Raw genomic sequence first — 18,011 nt, 5'->3', positions numbered from 1 at the left:
TGGGGGGAGCAGATAGAGGGTTAGGAGGAGAGGGGGGTGGGTAGAGGAGTGGGGGGAGGAGCAGATAGAGGGAGGGTTAGGAGAGGGGGGTGGGTGGAGAAGCGGGGTTGAAGGCAAGCAGAGAAGAGGGTTAGGAGGAGAGGTGGGTGGAGGAGTATGGGGGAGGAGGGGGGGAAGCAGATAGAGAGGGAGAAGTTTGGGAGGGGAGGTGGATGGAGGAGAATTGTGGGGGAAGCAGATAGAGAAGGGGAGGAGGAGATAAAAGGGAGAAGTTTGGGAGGGAGAGGTTGGAGGAAAGGGGGACAGGGGTGGGATATGGGGAGTTAAGCCTCGTACACATGTACCGAATGTCGGCCGAACGATCGGCCATCTTTTGCCTGGTGCTGTCCTGTCGGCTGAAAAGTGCTAAAGACTGCACACGAATTTTGTCGGCCAACAACAGCCGACTGCAGAAGTGATGTCATGTGATGGTTGACTTTCCTTGTGTTTTTTCTTCTCTGAGCATGCCCAGTCTTGCTAATCTGCTGTTTGTCGGCCGAATTCTGTACTGACTGAGGAACAAATCGGCCGTTCTGGTGACGGCCAACAAATATTTTAAAGTCTGCACGGCCGAAAATGCGATGTCGGAAGCATCATACTAACAAACCTACAAATCGGCAGATCGGTTGGCGGCCGAATATTTACGGCCGACAATCGGTATGTGTGTACGGGGCTTTAGAGATACGATAGAGGGAGAAAGAAAGGTGGAGAGGAAAGAGAAGGGGGAGCGGCGCTGCAGCCACTCTAGTCTCCAGACTCCAGTAGAACAGCGTTGTAGTCCGCTATATAGGACAGATCTTCCACTAGAGGGCGCACAGCTGTATCTGCCATTGAATGTACCGGTGACCTTTGGTCGCCATGATTCCCTGCCGTGCTCCGTGTAATATTACCTCTCTGGGTAATAACAGCACACACTATACTTCCATATCACTATGAAAATACACTCTCCTCCTCCTCCTATACTGAACACTGCACACACAGCACTCAAATCCCACCCAGTCTTCTCTCTCCTCCCACCACCTCTCAACCCTCCCCCCCAACAGAGGGCTTTAAACACGTGGTTCCCGGGTGAGGAGAGGTAGTTGTCATAGCGATGGTGTCCCCGCCTTCTCCCTCTCTAGTGGCGGAGATAAGCGAGTGGGCGGAGAGTATAGCGATCCAGTGACGTCACGGATGTGTTGCAGCTGCTGCAGGGACCGGTGTCTGGGAGAGATCCGGGCAGGTAACCTCAGCCGGGAGAGGGATCGGGGGATTGGGGGGTCAGAGGGCGGGTTTGGTCATCACATGATGATAAGAGAAGAGTGCAGGGTACCGGTTTATGGAGTCTATCGTGACACATCCACTACTGCAGTACATGATTCTGGATTCCTGGAGACTGACAGCTGGGCAGTCTTTAGGCTGACATGGATGACATGCCCGTACTGAGATGAGTAGAAGGAGAAGTGAGGATTCATGTTTGTTGGGAGTGTGATAGATTGGGTGAAAGTACTGGCAGTCTATGAGGGTGACCTAGATAGGAGTAGTGACTGTGGATGTACAGAGTAGTAATGATGACTGGATCTACTAATAAAGGGCATGATTGGGGTATCTTCAAAGTAATAGTAAACCCTCAGCGTTTTCAGTGTAACACATTGAACGCAATAAAATAAATATTCCCCAGGAAACTATTTGGTAAAATTCTTACCCCAGCATTTGGTGTTTACAATTTTAAATGCTGCTGGCTCCTGCTCTTTCATTGCTGCTTCCCTGAACTTCTGGTCTTCACAGGAAAGCGTTAACAGTGCATAGTGCAGTCAAAGGTCAGTTTATTAGTAGAGAGGAACAGGGGAGTGCCTTACCATTCTAGGCTACAAAGCTGTGTGTTTCCTTTGATGCACACAGTGTAGGGAGACACCACTATAGTCCCTACATGTAATGGTGGCTCAGTAGGATGCTGCAAGAGAAAGGAGCCACCCTGAAGCAGGGGCACCAGCCTAAACCAGATCACAAACAAGGATTAAAAGATAAAGAAGCTGCATACTCAGTAAGTGATTACATTAGCTGCTGAAAGGGTGTAATATCACTTTAAGTGTTACTGTTCCAATACATGGGGGTGTTGGGAGTGACCGGTGTCAATCACAGTTCCTATTTGTGTCAGTGATTGACAGGTGAGATGGATGATCATTACTAGGATCCTTCAGCTTCATCATCATCCCCAGGAGGATGGGGGCCCTTACAAGCCGGCAACACGCAGGAGTCGAAGAGGTGGATATGCCCTCCAATTCCATCTACAGATACCCCCCGAAATCTGGTGAGTGCTGACTACTACTTGTATATCATTCCTTAAAGATAAACTCAAAACAAACTGCTAAATACACATATTAAATACTGCATAAGAGCCATTTTACCTGCCAAAGGATTTGTATTTTTATCTATCCAGTCATCAGATTTACACAGCTCTGCCATATTGCACACCCCTCTTGGGCAAGGGGGACCTGATTTTTTCCTGCTGTAATTTACATTTTACTTACTGGTTCCCTCTTCACCCCTGTAACTGGAGAACAAAAGGAGAAGCAGACGGTCTGATTAGCTCTTCGTCATTCCACTCTCTCCTCCTGTCAGCATGCTGCTTTCACTGCAGCACACCTGATTGGCTCCTTGGATACCAATTAAACTCAGGAACTTACACTACTTGCATTTAATAATGTATTAATAAATACAGAGCTGGATTAATTTGTGCCTTTTCCAATGGCTTGAAGTTCACCTTTAAAGTGGAACTAAACTCATCGATTTAACAGTTTCAAGAAACAAAGGATTGCTGTCACATTTACTTGTGCTCTCAACCAAACTGTCAAACCCTCATAACTGATCACATGTGCAGCATCATGGCAGTTGCAGATTAAACAGAGACTTATGCCCCGTACACACGTGCAGATTATCTGAAGACTTGTCTCAGAGGCGTAACTAGAGCCTTCAGGGCCCCTATGCAAGAAACCATGAAGGGCCCCCCCAGATCCCTGGCCGGGGCCCTTCCCTTCAAGCCCAGGGCTCTTCCCACTAATCCTGGGGCTCTTTACTCTTGTTGCATGGCCTTTTATTACGGTCCCGCAGCAGGATCCTTTCACAAGTTCTGCAGTGGGCTCCCTTCCTGCAATCTTGGGGCCTCCCCACAGTGGTGCAATGCCAGGGTCCGGTCGCAAGTGTGACTTTTGCAATCCTGGAAGTTCACCCACTGGTTTGCTACTGGGCCCCCTGGAGCATGGGGCCCGGTAGCAATCGCAACCCCTGCAACCCCTGTAGTTACGCCCCTGACTTGTCTGCCGACTTACCTTTTCTATGTAGTGCAAGGGCCTGCCGGATTGCATACAAATTGAAAGTGTTTAGGTTTGACCTCATATTATATGGTTTTGGTAAATCTGCAGACAAAAGTCTTCAGATAATCTGCACGTGTGTACGGGGCATTAAGCCCCGTACACACGTACCGATCGTCGGCCGTAAATATTCGGCCGACGACCGATCGGCCGATTGTAGGCTTGTTAGTATGATGCTTCCGACAGCGCATTTTTGGCCGAACAGAATCTGTCGTGCAGGCATTAAAATTTTTGTTGGCCGACACCAGAACGGCCGATTGTTCGCCAGTCAGTACAGATTTCGGCCGACAATCAGCAGATTTGCAAGACTGGGCATGCTCAGAGAAGAAAAAACACACGGAAAGTTAACCATCACATGACATCACTTCTGCAGTCGGCTGTTGTTGGCCGACAAAATTCGTGTGCAGTCTTTTGCACTTTTCAGCGGACAGGACAGCCCTGGACAAAAGACGGCCGATCGTTTGGCCGATGATCAGTACGTGTGTACGGGGCTTAAGATGGCAGCTTCCTTGGTTGAAAAGGATATGAGGGCTTAGTTCCCTTTAAAGCAGAACTTAACTCAACAATTTTCCCTGTTTCCTAAAACTGTTACATTCAAGGCAAGCCATAAATGATAACTGTCACAGGTGTGTGTGCTGTCAACTTAACTGACAAGCTATCAAAAGGCTGGTATCATCACTGATCACATGTGCAGCACCATGGCAACTGCTGATAAATCAGAGGCTAGTATAGCAGCTTCCTTGGTTGTAAAGGATAGGAGGGTTTAGTTCCACTTTGGGCTGTTTTCACACTGAATTCGGATGCAGGTCAGAGCAGGGGTCCGGTGCGTCCCCGTTCTCCGTTTCAAGCCCAAATTTTTGCCTGAATTTGGACCTGAAACTGAGCCAAAGATGCACAGCACCCCTGTGTAATCCGCTGCACAGCTGGCCTAGAGATGTGTCAACTGGTCACAGTCTCCTGTGACATTCGCATAGTGTGAGCCCAGCCGAAAGATTTCAGACTTAATGCACAAAGCTTTACATAAGGATATTTATTTTCAGCCATGTGACTGTCATTTTTACGGCCGTTCACAATAGTGCGATGCTAGACATCGCGTGTGATTTGTACCGCATTTCTGTGCAGATTACATGTGATGTCTGTGTAATGCGAATTTAGCCATACAAACTGTATGGCTGAATTTGCATTGCATTCAGACCCAACTTGTCCGTACCGGAATAGGATCATATGAGTGTGAACACCCATGCGATATGATTCTGCGTTTTGTAAACTGATTAACATACACTCTGCAATCAGTTCGCATGAACAGGTTGCGATTTAGAAGCAGAGCGAATTTGCTGTGAATTCGCACCCCAAGCTAAATCAGATGACAAGAACTGTCAAAAATGGCAGAAAATATAGCTTGTGGAAAGTTTTGTGAGCCAAACCTTTTTGTTTGTCTTCCATTATTTAAAATTCCATCTTCTATGTCCACCTGATTTACTATACACCTCCCTTTCCTTTTTGGCCAAGGAAGCTGCCATCTTAGCTTCTGTTTGATCTGTAACTGCAGTGATTTTGCACATGCGATTAGGTATTTCATTTGATGGTTTGACAGTTTGGTTAATTCTCCACGCAAATGTGACCGATAGCATTCCCAGCATGCCAGGAATATAACATTTTTTTTTTTTTTGAAACCTTTAAATTGATACTTCCCCTTTCCAACGATCCTTCTGGCACTGGCGTCTTCTCCTGTATACTTGCTTTAAGGCGGTGTGGAATGACATCTCTCCTTTGCATGTACTAGTCATTCCCAGCACACGAGATCAAGCTGGCTGCTGTAAGCTGAGCTGTGTATGTGCAGCTCAGCTTACATTCCAGAGAACGCGGTCATCAGGTAGGTAGGTGTAGTTTATTGCAGCAAAGACCTTGCATATCTCTTCTGCAATAAAAAGCCTTCCTGCTCACAGTGCGTTACAGCTGAACTATAGCTCTGCTTTAAAACTAAAAAGTACACAGTGTGCATGTATGCTGTTGTGTCTTCTGATATATGAAAGGTAAAGGTGTCCTAGGTAAAATGTAAAGAGGCCCCAAAAGATCGCATGTAGATCTTTTATGTATGCAGAATTGTTCAGAAGTGCATATATATATATATATATATATATATATATATATATATTTATTACACACACACATCTCCATAGATGATCCCCTGTACATTTCCTGTGGCTGTGCAGCTGAGTACCGTCTCCTCTGACTGCAGTGTCCTTGAAAATGGTTACATAAGGAAAGTTTGCACTGGTTAGTTTTCATTCCCGGATAAGTCCATCCTCAGATCAGGGAGCCTTTCATGGCTGATTGAATAAAGCTGGCTATACAGTTTGATCACACAATTTTCATACAATCGCCTTTAGCTCTACCAAAACTTTGTAATACGAGGACCACCCTTTACAATCCATTCAATTTCCATAAAGCCCCAACTTTACATAGTTGATGATGGATCTAAAAGGACGTTGTACAGTCAGATTGTATAGAGCTCGGTCAGCCTACAACAGATTGTATTTGAACTTTGGAGTCTTTTAATAGATTCTGAAGTATTCTGCTTAGCCAGCATTATTCTTCCGAAGGCTTCATTCACATGGGCCCTGAGGCTTGACTCACACCTATGCATGTTGCTTTTGATCATTTCTGTAGTGCTTTCCAGGTTTTTTTTTTTTCATCACGATTTGGGTTTCTTTTTTTTTTTAATTGAAGTCTATTACATGCAAAACGTTGCATTTTGCAGAAAAAAAGTCACGACCCTTTCCAAAAACGCAGAGGCACAAAAATGCATTGATGCGAACATGTTCAATAGGAACCCATGTTAAAAAAAATGAAATGCATTTCTACAAAAAGCATGAAAAAAAGTTGGAATAGAGCCTGAGGCCCGTTCTGTGTCAATGGGTGGGGTGTGGGTTTGCCAACTCATCCCTTTTAAACCAGGACACATATTAATCACACAGGTTCTGAGGCTAATATAATGCACATCAGGCACTAAGTGAGTTTAATACCTAGTGGGGTGTGCCCATATGTGCTTATATTTTGGGGGGGGGGGAAATCAGATTTTAAAGATATGGTATTTAACAATGTTACAGAGTTTTTATGTTGTCTCTTAGCTTGCAAGAAACATGGTGCCGTCATCATGGATGGTATCACTTGTGTTATTAAAGAGCTCCGATACATACAGTATATGGCTACTTACATGGCTTTGCCTGTCTTCGGACTGAAACAAGCTGGCAGTGAACCAAAGAAGTAGTCAAGTCATCGAATGCCGTGTAGGCCTCATGTGCTAAGAAAGGTTAATATGCATCCATAGAAGGAACTTTTTATAGCACTTTTTTTTTCCAAAGCCGAACACTGGGAAAACCGCAATTGAATACAAATCTTGAAGCTGATTTATCTGTTCACCCAATTGTGAGAATTACACAGCCCTACTATCACAGATCAGCCATAAAGCTGAGCATAAAACTCTATGTAGTTCTATCACAATGCAAACCCTTACCTTGTACTGCAGCCTGCTCAGATCCACAGGACTGGGAGGTATAGGCCTGGTATGATCCCACCTGCTGATTCAGATAGCCATCCCCCATTTAGTCTGTCAATCAACCTTGCTGTTTAGCTGCGCTTAGTCCAACACCTGTTGCCTAATAGTCATTTCCTAGCTTTAGGGCTCTTTCACACGGGCGGTCCGATCAGATCCGCCTGTCAGTTTTTTAGGCGGATCTGATCGGATCCTCCATGCAGCTCTATGGGGCAGCGGGTGTCAGCGGAGACACCTCCACTGACATCCGCATCCGATCCTGTGCGTGAAATCTGGACGGATGGAAACCCTATTTTTCCATCCGTTCAGTAATCGGAGCGGAGCGGATCTGATGAGAGCGGACAAGCGGTCCGCTCTCATCCGATCCCCCATAGAGGGCAGCGGGTGCAAGCGGAGACGGAGCTGTCATCCGCCCGGCTCAGCAGGGATCGCGGATCGATCCCTGCTGAGCAACACGGATCCGCCTACGGAGCGGACCGTGTGAAAGAGCCCTTAGTCAGTGTTCGCTCCTGTGGTCCTGCATTACTGCTTCTCTGGTTACTTATGCCTCGTACACACGCGTCGATAGTTGGCCATGAATTTTCGGCCAACGTCCGATCTTCGGCTTGTCAGTATGATGCTTTCGACAACCGACTCCAACTTTTCGGCCAAATAAAATCTGGTGTGCAGGCTTTAAAATTTTTGTTGGCCGTCACCGCAACGGCCGATTTTCCGTCAGTCAGTACAGATTTCGGCAGACAAAAAACTGATAAGCAAGACTGGGCATGCTCAGAGATGAAAAAACACACGCAAAGTAAACCAGCACATGACATCACTTCTGAAGTAGATTTTTGTTGGCTGAGAAAATTCGTGTGCAGTCTAGAGCACATTTCAACCAACACAACAACACTGGACAAAAGTCGGCCGATCGGTCGGCCGATAATCGGTACGTGTGTACGAGGCATTACTTTTGGATGTAGTTGACTATACTTGTTTGGCCTCTTCCCGTTTCTGAACTTGGCTGTTGACTTTGTACCAGGTTTTGGGTCTGACCCTTAATCAGCTTGCCTTATGTACAGGAGTACCCTCTACTAAATCCATCAACTCCTGCTGGGTGCTCTGAGAAAGATCTGGTAGCATGTATTCACACTCCCTCTAATGTGATTATAGCACAGAGGGTCCAGTATCCATTGTTGCTCCTGACACCTACCACCCAGCATAGAAAGCCTGGTGACTTTCCTTTTCTCTACTGCAGTTAGAGCAATACAGCTAGGTCACCCCTCCCCAGCCTGTGATTGGACTGTATAGGAACAGCAGACAGACACAGTCATCTCTTTGCTCTCGCTTCCTGTCAGCATGCTCCTTGTTAATACATGAGAATGCAGGACACCTGATGGGTCCCAAGTACTTAGAGGATTAAAAATATCCCATCAAATCCAGGTACTTTATTGCATTTAAAAATACATTTAAAGTGGAATTCCGGTCAAGTACTAACAAAACCTAAATCTGCTCCCACCCCCCATTCTAAGCCTATATTATATACCCTGTGAAAGGAAAGATCTTTATACTTAGCTATTCTGAGGGTGCTCCGGTCCAGCCACATGCTTGTGCCCAGCGCCATCTTTAGTGTAGAGAATGGACAGCTGAAAACATCTGCCCCATGGTAAGCCTATGTGTGACTTTATCGCCCAGGCTCTGCAGCGGGTGTCAGTCTTCTCTTTACTGAAGCAGGCTGCTGGAAAGATCATGGGACAGGACCGCCCTCAGCATAGGTAAGTATACACTTCTTTCCTTTACAGGGTAGATAGGATAGGCTTATGCCTCGCACACACGGATCGATTGTTGGCCGTGAATTTTCGGCCAACGTCCGATCGGCCGATTTTCGGCTTGTTAGTATGATGCTTTCGACAACCGACTCCGACTTTTCGGCCGAAAAAAATCTGGTGTGCAGGCTATAAAATTTTTGTTGGCCGTCAACACAATGGCCGATTTTCCGTCAGTCAGTACAGATTTCGGCAGACAAAAATCTGATGAGCAAGACTGGGCGTGCTCAGAGAAGAAAAAACACACAGAAAGTAAACCATCACATGACATCACATCACTTCAAAGTTGATTTTTGTTGGCCAAGAAAATTCGTGTGCAGTCTAGGCACATTCCAACCAACAAAACACCACTCTGGACAAAAGTCGGGCGATCGGTCGGCCGATAATCGTTGCGTGTGTACGAGGCATTATTTGATAATACTTCCACTTTAAATAGGAACTTCAAATCCCACCCAACCCAGGGTTAACTGTGATCATAAGCCCCTCCCACCTTGTCTCCTCAGTAATTTCAGCATTGTCCTGCTGCAATCTGTCAAATACCGCTGCATGCCAGGTCCCACACCGCCATCATTTTTGCTGACTTCATAAGGAGGCTGGATGTCTCCTCTGGGTTCTAGCAGCCCACCCCCTGATGACACAACACAATGTGTTATGTATGGTTCTGAAGCTTGCTGTATACCACAAGGCTTCAGGAGGGTTGTCATTGTCTCCTAGGCAAGAAAGGTGGAAGGCGGTTAATCACTCTTGAGAGGATGTTTGACATGTGGTAAGGAGGTATTATGTTGCCTACTCACTGCCTGTTTTAACCCCAAAACCTGCACCACTGCACTGTAACTGTGTACATTGCACACAGGGCCACCCCATCTAGGTGAATGGGTAGTGTTCAATTGCCGATACTGCCTGCATGTTGCAGGGGGATCCTTTTTGTACACCCGGCCCTCTGTATTTGCAAATTAAAGAAGAGTAGTTGGGGTGTGTTAAAAATGTCTCTCAGCTGCATGTTTTTACCGCCCCCCAACTGCATGGGTAAACAAGACCTTAACCACTTGCCGACCGCCGCACGACTATCTACGGCGGCGGTCAGCCCCTCACAGGCAAAGTGACGTAGGGCTACGTCACTAGCTTGTGAGGGTCTAGGGAGCGAGCGCGCGCCGCCGGAGGCGCGCTCCCGCGTGGTCACGGACCCCCCCGCGCGTGTGACATCGGGTCCGCCGGCCACTCTGCGATCGGCGGGGGAGAGGGAGAAAGTCAGGCAGCTTGTGTAAACAAGCTGCCTGTCATTCTCCCCTCTGTATGAGAGATGATCATCTGGATCTACTATGTAGATCCGTTGATCACTCTGCATACAGCTGAAGCCACAGCCAATCACAGTTAGAATCACGCCCCTAGGGACACACACAGCCCCTCCCTCTCAAATAAAGTTAACCCCTTCACTACCAGTGTATTTTTACAGTAACAGTGCATATGTATAGCACTGATTACTGTAGAAATGTCACTGGTAACCCCAAAAGTGTCAAAAATGTCAGTCAAGGGTCCGATCTGTCCGCCGCAATGTCGCAGTACCGCAAAAAAAATCGCAGATCGCCGCCATTACGCGTTAAAAAAAAAAAAAACAACAAAAATGACAAAAATCTTTCCCTTAGTTAGTAAACGCAATAACTTTTGCGCAAACCAATCAAAATACGCTTTTTGCGATTTTTTTTTTTTTTTTTTTTTTTTTTTTTTTTTTTTTTACCAAACATAGGTAGCATAAAACAAATTGGCCGAAAATGTTAAAAAATTTTGATTTTTACATTTTTTTTTGGGGGGGAATTTCGTATAAAAAAAAGGGAAAAATATTGCTATTTTTGCAAAATTTACGCTCTTTTTTTGTTTATAGCGCGTGATCAAAAAATCGCACAGGTGATCAAATACCGCCAAAAGAAAGCTCTGTTTGTGGGAAAAAAAGGACGCCAAATTCGTTTAGGTACAGCGTCGCACGACCGCGCAATTGTCCGTTAAAGTCACGCAGTGCCGAATCGCAAAATACCCCCTGGTCGTTTAGCAGCCAAATCCTCCGGGGCTTAAGTGGTTAAAGTGGTTCTAAAGCCTTAGGCCCCTTTCACACAGGCGGACCATTCAGATCCGCCTGTCAGTTTTTTTGGCGGATCTGAACGGTCCCCCTATGCATCCCTATGGGGCATCGGATGTCAGCGGAGACATGTCCACTGACATCCGATCCGTCAAATCTGGACGGATGGAAACCCTATTTTCCATCCTTCCAGCGGATCGGATTGGATGAGAACGGACAGACGGTCCGTTCCCATCTGATTCCCCCATAGAGATGTATGGGGCTCTGACAGCTGTGTCTCCGCACACAGCGCGGAGAACAGCTGTCATTCTCCTGCTCAGCGGGGGATCGGCGGATCGATCCCCCGCTGAGATAAACGGAGTCCGTCCGACGGACTCCCTGTGTGAAAGAGACCTTAAGGTTTTTTACCTTAATGCATTCAATTAAATGCTGTAATGAGGAAGTGGAGGGCGGGGCCGAACTGCCTGATCTGTGTCAATGTACACAGACAGGGCGGCTTGGGAGAGAGCCCACATAGAAATAGAGCCCACATAGACAGTGGCTTTCCCTGGGGGACACTTGCCAAATAGCAGGAGCCTGAAGCGCCAGCGGGGTACCCTAGAAGGATAGGATTGGGGCTGCAAAATTATTGCCCAGAGTATAACATGTTTATATTTTTAATTTAACGGGAGGTTTTACCCCCTTAATGACCAGGCCATTTTTTGCGATCTGGCACTGAGTTACTTTAACTGACAATTGTGTGGTCGTGCGATTCTGTACCCAAATAAAATGTCCTTTTTTTTCCCCCACAAATAGATCTTATTTTTGGTGGTATTCGATCACCTCTGTGGTTTTTATTTTTTGCACTATAAACAAAAAAAAGAGCGACAATTTTGAAAAAAACAAACCGTACTGTATTTCACTAACGTTCATTAACCACTTAAGCCCCAGCCCTGTTTCGGACACTTTTTGTTTACAAGTTAAAATCAGTATTTTTTCCTAGAAAACTACTTGGAACCCCCAAACATTATATATATTTTTTTAGGAGAATAAAATGTCGGTCATGGCAATATTTTTTGTCACGCGGTATTTGCGCAGCGGTCTTTAAAACGCCATTTTTTTTTTTTTTTTTTTGAAAAATCACATTTTCACTGCATTTAAAAAATACTAAACAGTAAAGTTAGCCCATTTTTTTTGTATATTGTAAAGATGACGTCACGCCGAGTAAATAGATACCCAACATATTACGGTTTAAAATTGCGCACACCCGTGGGATGGCGACAAACTACGGTCAATAGAGATCTCAATAGGCAACGCTTTTAATTTTTTTTAACGGTTACCAGTTTAGAGTTAGAGTGTAGCTCTTTTTTTAAAATTATTGCTCATGCTCTGGCGATCGCGGCGATACCTCACATGTGTGGTTTGAACAGCGATTTGATTTGCGGCTCGACTTCCATATACATTTTTTTTTCGTGCGCGAGCTAACGGTGACGGGGGAGCTAAAATTATTTTTTTTCCTATTTATTTTATTTTTTTTAACTTTTTTACAGGTTTTTTAAAAAAAAAAAAAAAATCTGATCACTTTTATTGCTGTCACAAGCAATGTAAACATCCCTTGTGACAGCAATATGCAGTGACAGGTACTCTTTATGGAGGGATCGAGGGTCTAAAAAACCCTAGACCCCTCCACTACACTTCCCTGTATGCAAAACGCCAAAAACGGCGTTTTTGCATACAGCTATTTTTTAAATCTGCTGTCTTTTGCAGCAGAGTAACCCGGAAGTGACGTCATGGACGCCGCCTCCAGGTTACGTCATCGGAGACCCGATCAAAGCCGTTTCCGGCTTTGATCGGGACTCCATCCAGCCGGCGGACGCGCTGGCTGGGTGCTTGGGTCTCCCGGTGGGACGGGAGGCCCGTTGAAAGTCACGGAAGGCGGCGGGAGGGGGAGGGGGGGAACATCACCCGGGTAACGATCGAGCGGCTCCCGAGCCGCATTGGTCATTACTGACGGAAAGCCGACCGTCGGCTGTAAACCATGGTACCGGGATGGTGTCTCTAGCTAGAGGCATCATCCCGGTATAACACTGCAAAGTTTGCCGACGTAGCCCAACGTCACTTTGCGGTAAGTGGTTAACAGACACAGCTCCATATTCTTCTTAACCATTGGGTTATGCTGCCCCCTACAGGAGTAGGACACTAGGCAGGAAAAATCTTTACCACGTCTCTGGGCAGTCTCTGGGAGTATACACCCACTCATTCTGCTATAGGCATTCTGTTTTTTTCTGTCTATTCAGGAGTAGGGACCTAGTTCCCCTGCTTGGATTTCAGTCCTAGCATGTTTTTTATGTAAAAAGGGAACCTTTTGTCTAAATTCTTTTTTGTAGCTAGTTATGTTCCTGAGAAAACTACAATCAACAGCTGGGCTGGGCGTTGGACTGGATATTCTAGATTCTTATAGTCTCCCAGTCTGGCCAGCGGGCATGTGCAGGTTGCAGCTCCACACTAGGCCTCGCCACAACATAGCCCCAAAGGACGGGGGCTGGCCCGCGAGTGGAACACCTCGCTGGGACGCACACGACCTGGTATGGCTTGAGTCGCAGTGTACCCCTTGGCTGTCAGCACCCCCACCGTGGGTGGAAAGGGGATCTGTCCGGAGTGGCGCCCACCCGAATATCGTTGGTATGGGGAGTAGTGTCCCCCCATATCTCTTGCTGTCTTGGGGTGGACGTGGGCCCCTCCCTGACGGTCAGACCCTTGGGTTACCCCCCATTCCCCATGTGCCCCCCTTGTATGTGGGGTCCCTAGGGACCATTCCCCATTGACCATCCAAGGCTCCCCCCGCAGGCCATCCTCCCCATTGAAATGATTTGGGCGGCCATTTTCTCGTAGCCTGAGAACGCTGTACAGCAGTGAGTGGCAAGGCTTTCCCTCTGGTGCTGACCCAGGTGCTTCCTCTTCCTGTGAGGATCGTTTTTCTGAACACTTCAGACTGGCTCTGCTCTCCCTAATATCCGGCGATGGTAGTCTATTGGGGTCCCTGTAGGTCGCTCCCTCACTCTGCCATATTGCAGCTTAATGTGCTGGGACTTGTAGTACTGCAGGTGCGGCAGTGTGGGGCAATTTTTTGCAGTATTCTTAAAGTGACACTGCGCTGTCCCCCCCCCCCCCCCCCGGTTTAACATGGGGTCCCAAGAGCAAGTATCACCTACTGATCCCCTCTTTGGTGTTGTGGGGACCTCCGGGTCGCAACCCTTGTCTGCCTGAATGGCGGTTTTTGAAACCCTGGTGTCAAAATTTGTTATGGTCCTAAAAAAGAGGACTAGTAAAAAGCACCCACTGCCCTCACTAGCCTTATCTATATCCTCAGATTCTGAGGTTGATATGGCCGCCACGGATGCGAGTTACCCTGAAGGGTCTGCGTCATTGCACTCTGATTCGAATGGCGAGGATGATATATCCTAATCTGCAGCCACGTGGGGAAAAAGCGCTGGTGGAAGCACTTATAGTGTCAGTGCAGGAAACTCTAAAAAGTTGCAGATGATTCTAAAGTGTCAGGGACGTAGGTGTCTTTTTTTTTTTTTTTTTTTTTTTTTACACCTGCAAAACCCTGAGTTGGTCAGGGTTTTCCCTTGTCCGGAACTTTTTGATAAACTTGTCACTGAACAGTGGGGGCGCCTTAACCACTTAAGCCCCGGAGGATTTTCCTGCTAAAAGACCAGGGGGTATTTTGCGATCCGGCACTGCGTGACTTTAACGGACAATTGCGCGGTCGTGCGACGCTGTACCTAAACGAATTTGACGTCCTTTTTTTCCCACAAACAGAGCTTTCTTTTGGTGGTATTTGATCACCTGTGCGATTTTTTGATCACGCGCTATAAACAAAAAAAGAGCGACAATTTTGCAAAAATAGCAATATTTTTCACATTTTTTTATATGAAATTCCCCCAAAAAAAAATGTAAAAATCAAAATTTTTTAACATTTTTGGCCAATTTGTTTTATCCTACCTATGTTTGGTAAAAAAAATCGCAAAAAGCGTATTTTGATTGGTTTGCGCAAAAGTTATCGCGTTTACTAACAAAGGGAAAGATTTTTGTCATTTTTGTTGTTTTTTTTTTAACGCGTAATGGCGGCGATCTGCGATTTTTTTTGCGGTACTGCGACATTGCGGCGGACAGATCGGACCCTTGACTGACATTTTTGACACTTTTGGGGTTACCAGTGACATTTCTACAGTAATCAGTGCTATATATATGCACTGTTACTGTAAAAATACACTGGCAGTGAAGGGGTTAACTTTATTTGGGAGGGAGGGGCTGTGTGTGTCCCTAGGGGCGTGATTCTTACTGTGATTGGCTGTGGCTCTAGCTGTAAGGACACTGATCAACGGATCTACATACTAGATCCGAGTAATCAGTGTCTTTACAGCGATGAGAATGACAGGCAGCTTGTTTACACAAGCTGCCTGACATTCTCCCTCTTCCCCCGACGATCGCCGAGTGGCCGGCGGACATCGGGTCCGCTGGTCACACGCGCGGGGGGGTGCGTGACCGCGCGGGAGCGGGAGCGCGCCTCCGCGGGCGCGCGCTCGCTCCCCAGACCCTCCCAGGCTAGTGACGTTAATTAACGTCACTCTGCCTGGTAGGGGCTGACCGCCGCAGTAAATCTACTTGCGGCGGTCGGCAAGCAGTTAAACACATGTTAGTGGGGCCGAAGCGTTTTACGAGACTATCCCTTTGCGGACGCTGTGATAAAAAAAATGGACTGTTCCACTGAAGGTGGACCACCCAGTCTCCAGACTCAACAAATTTACAGTGATTCCGGTGGAGGAGTCTCCGGTCTTTTAAGATCCTGTTGACAGAAGGATGAGACTCTGTCCCACCACTTACATGTGATAGTGGGCTCAATACTTAGACCGGTCTTCACAATCGCTCTGGTGTCCCAGACCATTACGGAATAGGCAAAGCTCTTGAAGAGTGATTTGGATGTGAGACAGCTTCCCCCCTAACTTTGCTGAACTGGCGGACAAAATGGTCCAAGGTTTAAAATTTACATAAATATACACACGTACCGATTGTTGGCCGTGAATTTTCGGCCGCCGCCCGATCGGCTGATTATCGGCTTGTTAGTATGATGATTCCGACAACCGACTGCGACTTTTCGGCCACACATAATCTGGTGTGTATGCTATAAAATTTTTGTTGGCCGTCAGCAGAACGGCTGATTGTTCCTCAATCAGTACAGATTTCGGCCGACAAAAATCAGATGAGCAAGACTGGGCATGCTCAGAGAAGAACAAACACACTGAAAGTCAACCAGAACATGACATCACTTCTGAAGTTGGTTTTTGTTGGCCAACAAAAGTCCAGTGCAAGTCTAGAGCACATTTCAACCAACAAACACTGGACAAAAGTTGGCTTTATAAAGAGGCTCTGTCAGACCTGCCCTTTACAGGGGATCGCTTAATTGGTTCTTCTTTGGATTAACTTATCAAGGGTCTTACTGGTGGGAAAAGTACTCTTCTTCATCAATCTGCTCAGGGCAAGGCACCTCGTCACGACAGGGTCCCTCTTTTTCAGCATACAAGCGCCTCTGGCACACAGGAGAAGGATCTAAGACATTAGATCATCTAGGGGTTCCTAGAAGAGTTGGTCGGGTAAGCAGAGAGCAGGCCCCCTCCAGTTCTGCAGTTAACCCCTCTTCTGCATGAAGGGGGGGGGCCCTCACCCGTAACTGGGGCGGGGGGGACGTCTTTGTTTCTTTCCTGAACCATGGACTTTCTTGATTCAAGACGAATGGGTCCACAAACCGATTCAGGTCTTGACTGTCGGACAGATTCTTTCCACCCAATCTACACCAGACCGGTTAAGGTATCTATGAGAGGCGTTACAAGATTTGCTGTTGCAGGGGTGATTGGGCCAGTTCCCTCTTGGGATTGCTTTCAAGGGTTTTACTCAAACCTGTTCACTGTGCCCAGGAATGAAGGCAAGTGCATCCTATCTTGGACCTCAAGGCTCTGAACCACTTTGTGCGGGTACAGAAGTTGCAAATGGAGTCCATTTGTGCAGTAGTGGCGTCCCTACACCAAGGAGACCTTTTGGCCTCTATCGATATCAAGGACGCCTACCTTCACATCCCTATTTACGCTGGGCACCAGCATTTCCTTTGCTTCGCTGTTGGCGAGGAGCATTATCATTTTGAGCGTTACCCTTTGGTCTCGCCTCCGCTCCCAGGGTCTTCACTAAAGTGTTGGCTCCGGTATTGACATTACTGCAACAGTGGGGGATTGCAGTACTGGGGTACCTGGACGATCTCCTCCTAAGAGCAGACTCCCATTCAGCCCTGCTGGCCGACTTAACCAACACTGTATGGCTAAAGGTCGGTTGGAACATCAATTTCCAGAAATCTGCTCTAGCCCCATCCTCCAAACTGGATTATCTGGGACTGACTCTGAACTCAACTTCAGCGAGGGTGTTTTATTCTCTGGACAAACTGCAAAAATTGCAGAGGGCGATTTGCCTGCTGTTATCCAGCAAACTGTCCTTTCTACGGACTTGCATGCGAGGGCTGGGCCTGATGGTGTCTACCTTTTTGAGGTAGTTCCGTTCGCACAGTTCCACACGAGACCTCCGCAAAGAGAAATTGAGCCAAAAACACGAGAAGTGTTCTGCTGTGGGGGCTTCACTCCCTGGCTCTTCGTCAGGAAAAGTCATTCCTTCCCCTATATTGTACTGTGGTTACCACGGATGCCAGCCTTTCTGGTTGAGGGGAGGGGGAGTACTTAGAAAGATGTAATATTCTAGAACTCTGAGCAAAAAGCTTTGCTTGATTCACTGGACAAATCCTTTTCGAGGGTGTCTGGTTCCGATTTAATCAACTTTTGTCAAATAATCAAGGGGGCACCAAGAGTGTCCTGGCAGCTTGAGAGGTGGCCTATATTCTAATATGGGCAGAAAACTTTGTTCCAGCGCTATCCGCCCTGCATATCCCAGGAGCTGGGAATTGGCAGGCGGATTACCTGAGTCGTCAGGTGTTGGATCAGGGAGAATGGTCCCTTCATCCGGAGGTGTTTCACCTGCTGTGTGTCTGGTGGGGGACTCACTATGTGGATCTGTTGGCCTCTCGGGTCAACACGAGGGTACAGAGGTTTGTAGCCCCTTCTCGGGATCCTCTGGCCGACTCCACAGACATGCTAGTGGCTCCTTGGGGGCAG

General features: G+C 47.0%; 1 protein-coding gene across 2 annotated transcripts in view; it reads left to right on the top strand.

Moving 5' to 3' along the window:
• The first annotated feature begins 1,099 nt into the window (after nt 1–1,099).
• RNF157 (ring finger protein 157) overlaps nt 1,100–18,011 on the top strand; it is a 225,198-nt gene continuing 208,286 nt past the window's right edge. The window contains exons 1-2 of one of the 2 annotated variants that reach the window (XM_082272520.1): nt 1,100–1,261; nt 2,177–2,329. In XM_082272520.1, coding sequence (XP_082128646.1) covers nt 2,242–2,329 — 88 coding nt within the window. In that variant the 5' untranslated portion in view covers nt 1,100–1,261; nt 2,177–2,241. The remainder of the gene's footprint in view (nt 1,262–2,176; nt 2,330–18,011) is intronic. The other variant, XM_082272519.1, reaches the window with a different exon arrangement.

Source organism: Pelophylax lessonae (genome assembly GCF_965119305.1).
Source record: "Pelophylax lessonae genome assembly, chromosome: 11".
Taxonomy (NCBI): domain Eukaryota; kingdom Metazoa; phylum Chordata; class Amphibia; order Anura; family Ranidae; genus Pelophylax; species Pelophylax lessonae.
Note: the sequence above shows the minus strand (reverse complement) of the source record. Positions and strands in the feature narration are given on the sequence as shown.